This window comes from Oncorhynchus masou, chromosome 24 (genome assembly GCF_036934945.1).
Source record: "Oncorhynchus masou masou isolate Uvic2021 chromosome 24, UVic_Omas_1.1, whole genome shotgun sequence".
Classification (NCBI taxonomy): Eukaryota; Metazoa; Chordata; class Actinopteri; order Salmoniformes; family Salmonidae; genus Oncorhynchus; species Oncorhynchus masou.
Genome location: NC_088235.1, coordinates 26,443,535 through 26,453,487, shown reverse-complemented (window position 1 = coordinate 26,453,487; position 9,953 = coordinate 26,443,535). Strand labels below are relative to the sequence as shown.

General features: G+C 41.2%; 1 protein-coding gene across 2 annotated transcripts; it reads left to right on the top strand.

Moving 5' to 3' along the window:
• Positions 1 to 2,168: 2,168 nt before the first annotated feature.
• On the top strand, positions 2,169 to 9,665 carry LOC135511949 (ras-related C3 botulinum toxin substrate 1). 2 transcript variants are annotated; one of them, XR_010451335.1, is made up of 7 exons: positions 2,169 to 2,483; positions 5,777 to 5,848; positions 6,187 to 6,304; positions 7,119 to 7,181; positions 7,375 to 7,534; positions 8,030 to 8,212; positions 8,379 to 9,665. XR_010451335.1 is itself a non-coding variant. In XM_064933484.1 (6 exons), the coding sequence occupies exons 1-6, from the start codon at positions 2,449 to 2,451 to the stop codon at positions 8,158 to 8,160; spliced, it is 579 nt and encodes a 192-aa protein (XP_064789556.1). In that variant the 5' UTR covers positions 2,169 to 2,448; the 3' UTR covers positions 8,161 to 9,665. The 2 variants fall into 2 exon arrangements, 1 of the variants encoding a protein (XP_064789556.1); XM_064933484.1 differs by having other exon boundaries at positions 8,030 to 9,665.
• The last annotated feature ends 288 nt before the right edge of the window (positions 9,666 to 9,953 follow it).

Below are 9,953 nucleotides of genomic sequence, written 5' to 3'. Positions count from 1 at the left end.
TTCTCAAATAGTACATGAGTAGTCCTGCTCCACAGTGCATTTTGAAGGTATTCAGACGCAGTCCCGTTTTCCACAGAGGAAATGTTTCTGACCAGACCTTCTCAAATAGTACATGAGTAGTCCTGCTCCACAGTGCATTCTGAAGGTATTCAGACGCAGTCCCCTTTTCCACCGAGGAAATGTTTCTGACCAGACCTTCTCAAATAGTACATGAGTAGTTCTGCTCCACAGTGCATTCTGAAGGTATTCAGACGCAGTCCCCTTTTCCACCGAGGAAATGTTTCTGACCAGACCTTCTCAAATAGTACATGAGTAGTCCTGCTCCACAGTGCATTCTGAAGGTATTCAGACGCAGTCCCCTTTTCCACAGAGGAAATGTTTCTGACCAGACCTTCTCAAATAGTACATGAGTTGTCCTGCTCCACAGTGCATTCTGAAGGTATTCAGACGCAGTCCCCCTTTCCACATTTTAATGTTACAACCTTATTCTAAAATGGATAAAATAAATAAATATTTTATCCATCTACACACAGTTGTCAGTGCATGTCAGAGCAAAAACCAAGCCATAAAGTAGGAGGAAATGTCTGTAGAGATCCGAGACAGGATTGTGTCAAGGCACAGATCTGGGGAAGGGTACCAAAAAAATGTCTGCAGGTTTGAAAGTCCCCAAGAACACAGTGGCCTCATCATTCTTAAATGGAAGCAGTTTAGAACCACCAGGACTCTTCCTAGAGCTGGCCGCCTGGCCAAACTGAGCAATCGGTGGAGAAGGGCCTTGGTCAGGGATGTGACCAAGAACCCGATGGTCACCCTGACAGATCTCCAGAGTTCCTCTGTGGAGATGGGAGAACCTTCCAGAAGGACAACCATTTCTGCAGCACTCCACCAATCAGGCCTTTATGGTAGAATGGTCAGACAGAAGCAACTCCTCAGTAAAAGGCTTGGAGTTCGCCAAAAGGCACCTAAAGACTGTCAGACCATGAGAAACAGGATTCAATGGTCTGATGAAACCAAGATTGAACTATTTTGCCTGAATGCCAAGTGTCATATCTGGAGGAAACCTTCCACCATCCCTACGGTGAAGCATGGTGGTGACAGCATCATGCTGTGGGAATGTTTTTCAGCGGCAGGGACTGGGAATCTAGTCATGATCAAGGGAAAGATGAACGGAGCAAAGTAAAGAAAGATCCTTGACGAAAACCTGCTCCAGAGCGCTCAGGACCTTAAACTGGGGGCGAAGCTTCACCTTCCAACGGGGCAACGACCCTTAGCACATAGCCAACACAACACAGGATTGGCTTCGGGACAAATCTCTGAATGTCCTTGAGTAGAACAGCCAGAGACACTGATTAATTAACAACGAAGACACTAATAGTTTTGCTGATGAAATGAGAAGGGGGAGAAGGATGAAGGAAGAGAGAAGGGGAAGAGAGCGAGAACTCAAAATTACATCTTAACTGGTTTTATTCTGTTTTTATTCAGATGTTTTGGATCTGCAGTCAACAGACAATCTGTGTCGTGCCGGGGAGCAGGTAGCCTAACAAGTAGCCTTGCTGGTTAAGAACATTGGGCCAGTAACCAAAAGGTCAGTGGTTTGAATGGGTGAAAAATCTGTCTACTATTGAGCAAGGCACTTAACCCTAAGTCACTCTGGATAAGATCATCTGTCAAATGCCAACTTAGATAAGATGCTGTAATGTGGATAAACACATACTTTTTAAAAAGGATAAAACACGGGACAACCATGACAAAGTTCCCGGGTGAATTAAATCATAAGACCCTAAGTATTGACTAACTGTCTTGTCTCATGACGCCTGCCACTCTGAAATGGTGCACCACCTTGGAGCGACTTTACAATATTGGGGCGGCAGTGTAGCCTAGTGGTTATTCTGCCCCTGAACAGGCAGTTAACCCACTGTTCCTAGGCCGTCATTAAAAATAAGAATTTGTTCTTAACTGACTTGCCTAGTAAAATAAATAAAAAATAAAAATAAAAAATTCAGCTGATGAGGGAATACTGCTCTCTAATGGTCAGAAACTGAAAGTGTCTGTAGAAATGTTCTACTTACCGCTAGGTGGCGTCATTTGACAGCCCTTTGAAAATTCCTTTATCCAATCTACGGTAAACGGAAATGACTTGTATGGAATGGGAGCTACAGCTTCCGTTGTCTGAGGGCGTTTTTTCAAGCTTAGCACCAGAGATTTTTGGGGTGGTGGCTGCTTGATTTATAAGTTTGGAGCTCCACCAAGTTATTTGAGGACACTGATTTGAAGGAATTCTCCTCATTTCTAACCTATCGCAATTTGGGCTCTCCAATCCAGGCTTCAAACCTTGTTTTTCTCCTTTTTGGGAAAACAAGTTCAGGCATCAAAAGAGTGGTTTACCAGCTGACTAATAAGCTACAATTTGAGCTAGCTACTGTAGCTTGATAGCTGAGAGAGGCGTCGATGCAGGCCATCAAGTGTGTTGTAGTGGGGGACGGGTAAGTTAAACCTACATTTATGTAGCTAGTTAGGCATGTTTATAAAATGACGTCTTACAATATAAATTATGATCTAGAATACATTGTCAAACTGAATTGTTTCTAGTAGCCCACATTTTGAGCGTTGGCTTACTAATTGGTGACAACTGTCAGTTTCCAACACTAACGTTAGCTAATTAGCGTCAGCTAAGTTAGCTTGCTAACATCAGACTGCAAACTTGTTATGGCATACTAACTAATTGTTACTTGACGGTAACTGTTATGCATTCTCGTTTGCTGTTAGGACCACACGTTTCTTGTTAGGTTAAAATGAGTAGTGGCTAGCGAGTGAGACAAAGCCCGCTGTATGCACTGTTATGAGAAATGATCCATTCCCAGCAACCTTTTAGTGTCTGTCCTATCATTCCACTAACTACTTGTTACCGCCTTGTATTATGATAAGTGACAAAATTTGCTACACCATTGGGTTTTAGATAATTTTCTTCCCTTTGCTTTATTGAGAACTTATTATAAACACTTGAAGATGATCCACTATCTAGCAGATATTTATCAGAACCTCTTAGTTTCTTTAGAAAGCTTCATACACTACTTACTATAGCCCTTTAATTTAAATATGTCTGGAAAAGAGTAGTTTAACCGCCTGTTGTTAATGAGCTCCACCATCAACATTATTTATAACATAGGGACATAGTGCCATTCTTTGTCAATGCTGGTACCATGTCCTAAATAAGGTTGATGGTGGAGCTCATTAACAACAGGCAGTTAAACTACTCTTTTCCAGACATATTTAAATTAAAGGGCTATAGTAAGTAGTGTATGAAGCTTTCTAAAGAAACTAAGAGGTTCTGATAAATATCTGCTAGATAGTGGGTCATCTTCTCAAGTCTTCATAATATGTCCCTATTGTAGAGCGAAACCCCAACATTGGATCACTACGGGATAATAGGGATGCACGAATTATCGGTGAACATATCGGAATCGGACGATATAAGCTAAAAATGGCAACATCGGTGTCGGCCGACGTCTAGTTTAGGAGGTGCAAAACCGATGTCAAAGCTGACGTGCATACCAATAACGTAGGTACATGACGTAATGACGCCACATACAATTTTGCGCTATACGTGCAACAAAGTATTCCGAAACTAGCCTACACTGTCTGCTGTGTGGATTGAGTAGTCAACAAGTCAAGCAGTCATTTGAGAGTAACACAATTTGAGACCACTCAAAGGCGAAATCCATTAAAGCCAAGATAATGGAATTCATTGCCCTTGACAATCAACCGTTCTCTGTCGTGGGTGATGTTGACTTTCGCCGACTGGTTGAGCACCGGTACACACTACCAAGTGTGCTATTTTTCAGATGTTGCCCTACCGGAGTTGCACAGTAATAGCGTCACTGCGATTAGCTTCACAACATACATACTATGAAATGCCATTTGGGTCTTTGTCAAAAAAGATACAGTATCACTGTCAAAAGGTACATTAGTACTGTCAAAGCTGTACAAAAAAGTCTTCAAACACCGGCCATGAACGATGTGTTTACAATACTGAGTTGGTAGTGTTTACAATACTGAGTTGGTATTAAAGCATCATTTGCTCGACCGCAACTTCTAAGGTAGCTGGCTTTAGTTTGGTACCTAGCTAGCACCAATACAACCAGCCTGAAAACAATGACCAGTAGAAACTGCAGTCATTTTCATTTTTAGCAATGATTAAGGAATCCTTGTAAGTATTAGCTAGGTTGCCTCTTGTTGTTCGCCTATTGAAATTGAACTTCAGTTCATAAAAATAAATAGCTAGCCAGCTACTTAACCCTGTTGCCCAAAGCTAATGTTATAAGCAGCCAGCTAGCTTCATCTGGCTCGTGATGCTCGACCAGACCACAATAAGGATTTAGGCACAATGGTGGAATTTGCAGGTTGCCTTAAATAGAAGTCTGTAATTGACAGTGATGCAAATTAATACAAATTGTAGAATTATGCCATACTTTTATTTTTAAGGCTAACCGGGAGGTCCACTATTGTGGCTAGCTTCACATAGATGGGTCAGACCATTAATCAAATAAGAACTGTCTTATAAATGATTGTTATTTTAGATGACACCTAGCTATATAGTTAGCAAACTATAGCTACTGAAACAGATTATGTCGTTTTGCTATGTTTTTGGGGAAGAACATGGTTTGCGTCCATGAGCTAGCCGGCTCTTTTTTTTTATGACCAGCACTGTAGGTGCGTGAGACAAATTTACAAGAATCATAGCATGCGTATCGATGAATCTTTGTGACATATGAGTGAGTGTAAACTTAATGAACGTGTTAAATGTATTATGTGAAGTGCATCCATATTCATGTCCTGATTGGTCAACAAGCTTATTTCAAATCAAATACAAGTTTATTTGTCACGTGCGCCGAATACAGCAGGTGTAGACCTTACAGTGAAATGCTTACTTACAGGCTCGAACCAATAGTACAAAAAAAGGTATTAGGTGAACAAGGGGTAGGTAAAGAAATAAAACAACAGTAAAAAGACAGGCTATAAAAGTAGTGAGGCTACATACAGACACCGGTTAGTCAGGCTGATTGAGGTAGTATGTACATGTAGATATGGTTAAAGTGACTATGCATATATGATGAACAAAGTAGCAGTAGCGTTGACACGTTAAATAGCATATTTTTTGACACGCAAAGACCCAAACGACATTCTGTAGAAATCCTGTTTGAGAATGAAACGACTGAACAAATGAACAACGAAACGGCACAGCAAGTAAGTGAAATGGGTTTTGATTGTTTTACTGGTAATGGGGGGACATGTATGCGAGCAAAATAACTTTTTGGTCAGTGTGTGTGTAACCTAAATTAGGCAAGTCAGTTAAGAACAAATTCTTATTTACAATGACAGCCTACCCTGGCCAAACCCAGGCGATGCCTGGCCAATTATGCGCCGCCTTATGGGACTCCCAATCACGGCCGGATGTGATACAGCCTGGATTCGACTAGGGACTGTAGTGACACCTCTTGCACTGAAATGCAGTGCCAAAGACCACTGTGCGTGTGTGTGATAACTATTCCCTGCTTGTTTGTTTTTTTTGGCAAGGAAAATATCAGTTTCTGCCAAAAATGTCATATCGGTGCATCACTATTTGATAATGCAGACATTTATTCATAGTTTAACTCATTGTCTCAAGTTGGCCAGTTAAACCCCTCCAAGTTCTCCTTTCAGTTTTGAAATTGACATAAACAAAACTAAAGTTGTTTTTCTCCTCCTTATCCCTCCCATCTCTCGTTTTCTCCTCCAGAGCTGTGGGTAAAACATGCCTGCTCATCAGCTACACCACCAATGCGTTCCCCGGGGAATATATACCCACAGTGTAAGTGCTCACTCTCTCACACTCTCTCTCACTCTGCAGCAGGTCTTACAAATGGCATGGAGTTTTGTCAGCAAAATAAATGCTGTGCCAGGGTCTAAGTTATAATGCTTAACCCTTCTCCCCTACACTAGAAACATAGTGCTGCATGTTCATGTTAGCATTCTATGTTTACATTTTATAAGAGGTGTGGTTTTAAGTTTTTCCTGATGAATCAGGAAATGATATATTTAGCCTGTAGAATCATTGACATTTACTGGTTGCCATTATTTCCTGGTTGTGTGCTAATCACTTCCCTGATGATGTCATTGTGGCGTAACAATATGCATCTCTCCCTGCAGCTTTGACAACTACTCTGCCAATGTGATGGTCGATGGGAAACCAGTGAATCTGGGTCTATGGGATACAGCAGGACAGGAAGACTACGACAGACTCCGACCACTGTCCTATCCACAGACGGTAAAACAACAGGAGAAATATACTGTTGTCACTAGTGTCATAATTAGTGACTATCTTCATTTCTATCAGTGCATTGCTGTCAGCGGGGCGTAAAGCATCAATTCATACAACGGGTAGGCAACTAGATTCAGCCGCGGGTTGACTTTTGTCGCAGTGGATGATCGGGGAGTTCATAAACTCTGTCTGTGTGGTTAATTTGTACCATTAACTATAGTAATTTCTACACTGAAAATTGACCAATGCTCAGCCCAAAAAGAGTGTGTTGGAAAATAACAATTTCATACCTTGATTTACATTGAGACACAATCACTTCTCTTTTATTTGTGGGAATACTTGGGAACAGACTGCCTAAACTTGTAGTTTTTAGCTGAATTCCTGGTGTTAGCTGAATATCCCCCTCAAAAACATTGTTTGCGTTCCGGTTTTGACAACATTGTGAACAATATAACGCAAGTTATTCAGGGCGTTGGGGAAAGGCATATTGCGTTGTTGCCAACATTGAGCATTTATTATGTCAGTCTGCATGTATGGGGATGAGAGTACAGTCCTCTGCCCATAGTACCTAAACAATGTCTGGAGCAGACATTAAGTGAAAGAGTGCTCTGTCTGACCCTTTGTCTGCCCTCATTCTGGGCTCTGACTCCTCCCATCAATTGACAGTGGTCAGTGTTCAGGGAAACTTTGTCCTAGATTGAGGACTGGTTCATAAACTCTGTCTGTGGTTAATTTGTACCATTCATAATCTCCATGAATTGCAACTCAGTTTTTCATTGTGGATCTTGTATAAATTATGCTGTTTGTTTCCTCTCAACAGGATGTGTTCTTGATTTGCTTCTCCCTCGTGAGTCCTGCCTCCTTTGAAAACGTCCGTGCCAAGGTGAGCCATAGCCTTGGCTTTGTTTCTATGTAGTTCTGTGATAACTTAATGCTTTATCATTAAGGTCATTGCTTGAAAGGGTGGATTTTATCCACATACTCAAAACAACTGATGTATAGACCTGATAGGTAGGCCTCTAGTTTACAGTAACATCCTGATCCTATCCTGACTGACTTGTCCATGTCCTCCGTAGTGGTACCCAGAGGTGAGACACCACTGCCCCAACACCCCCATCATCCTGGTGGGCACCAAGCTGGATCTGAGAGACGACAAGGACACCATCGAGAAGCTGAAGGAGAAGAAACTCACCCCCATCACCTACCCCCAGGGCCTGGCCATGGCCAAAGAGATTGGTTAGTTTACTAATGGTACTTAGTCTTGTCCAGGGGGTCTATTGGTACTTCAAGGTCAGTACAGTAACAGGAGAGGGGCTAGTGTTCTGTCCAGGGGGGTACTGTACATCAAGGTGCCTCACTACAGAAACAGGAGAGGGGCTAGTGTCCTGTCCAGGGGGTACTGTACATAAAGGTGCCTCAGTACAGAAACAGGAGAGGGGCTAGTGGTCTGTCCAGGGGGGTACTGTACATCAAGGTGCCTCACTACAGAAACAGGAGATGGGCTGTTCTGGCTCGGACAAGGCTTACTTAGTTCTTAGTAGTACTTTAGGGGCCAGTTTCCCGGACGTAGAGTAAGCCTATTACTGGACTCTACACAGCAATGTCAATGCAGTTTCTTCATAGCTTAACCTGGCTCTGCTCAGGGTAGTCATAGCTATTAGTCTATTTAGGATTTTAATGAATTAAATCCCTATTTGCTGTTATGTTGACTGCCAGCCTGTCTCTCTACAGGAGCAGTAAAGTACCTGGAATGCTCAGCCTTGACACAGCGTGGCCTTAAGACAGTATTTGACGAAGCCATCCGGGCGGTCCTGTGTCCCCCACCCGTCAAGAAGAGGAAGAGGAAGTGCTCACTACTCTAAATTCCGCAGACAGGAAGTAGGAAGTCACGCTGCAGTCTGAGCTCACCTATTGGTAATGAATAAGAGGGCGGGGGAGTGTCTTAGGAGGAAGGGGGAGGATTCTACAAAAACCATATGAATCCAGATATATTTTTTTTCTCTTTCGTATTGTAATTGGTACATACTACTTAAATATGATTGATTTTATTATACGAAGCTTACAATTAACTCTTCTTCAGCTCTAGGAAGAAGGGGGTTGGACAAGCCCTACATGTTTCCCCTACACTAAGAAATTCCTGCTGCCTTCAAAAAAGTTCCCTTTTTTATGTTCCTGGAAGGTAATACTAATTGCGCTTTTCAATTTCGGTCTCTTTCCACTCTTCGAGTCCATATTGTTTGTTTACAGACTTCAATGAATTGAGGTGTTGCCAAAATTCCTACTTAATATAACGGTCATCACTTTCTAGGAGCTCCGTGTACACTAAATGTCATGATTTCTTGTTTTTTCTCTTCTGTACAATGTTTGCGACCATAATTTGCTTAATCTTGACAAAACGGTTTATAGCTCAAGAGAAATCTAAATAAACAAATTCTAAGCGTTGTACTAGCTGTTAAGTTCTATAATCATACTCTTATGTAGATTTTGATCAATCATTTCTCCTCAGGTGAATTTTATCCACCTTGGAATACATTGTCAAAACAACTGATGTCAGTCATGGATAATAGCTATCACGTTATACCTAGGTGGATGTAAATGCATATTAGATCAATCTAAATCTCTACATATTGTACTTGGTGCTCCCCCTTGGTCTGAGAAAAGATCCAGTATTTTACATTCTTAAGGTGTCTAGACTAAGAATGCACCTGACCAGGTGTATAGGTGAACCTATTGGTCAGAAAGAGGAGAATGGTTATTTTTATCAGACCAATTTAGATGGATCCCTCTTGTTGGATTAAACAACAGTTTCAAACCATGAGTGTTACTGTACATAAATACATCCATTGTATTAGTGTAGTCCGCCAGCTTTACACTCCAGACACCTGGTGCATCACCTTTTTCTTATAGGCCTTGTTTGTTTTTATGGTAGAATCTAGGCCTGTATTTGACGTTATTCCCTTTTAACAGGTTCTGTCAGCAGTTGCCATCTGTCCAGTCCTTTAAAAAAAGTATAGTACAAGTGTGAAGAATCTGGAGTTTGTTTGCTACTCGAAAGGATGTCATTGACATGATGCTATGTAAACATTACTATTACTGTATCACTAAACTATTTTAATAGCGTTCAGAAGAAGACTGACCACGTCTTTGGTTTACAGTAGCTTCTAATGGCTGTATTTACAATATACAGTAGTTCAGTGGTTCAGTGCTCTTTATTTTTGACTGAGTGAGAGGCTGTTGCTCTGAGGTATTACCAGTGTACTAATGAATGGCACATTGAAAGAACTCAATTTTTGTTCTGCATTTATTTGGACATGATAGTGGTTACTCTGAAATTTTTTAAAAAGCAAATAAATTCATTTAAAATCTCTGCCTGTTGTCAGCTTTAAGTTCTGTTGTGCGGCTGTAGGAATGTAAACATTTTCCACCCACCCCCTTAACAGAACAGAAGGGTATACTACAAAACAAGATCAAGTACTTAGCCAGCTAACTTAACTAAATATTCTGAAATCACTTTTTTTTTGGTTGAGTTTAAAATGGGCATGGTCTACTTAACTCCATAACTAAAAACATATCTATGTTTAGCTTTCTTTATGAACCAGACAAACTATTTCTGATTGTTTATCAAGGTTAGCTGGCTCACTAATTGATCCTGCTT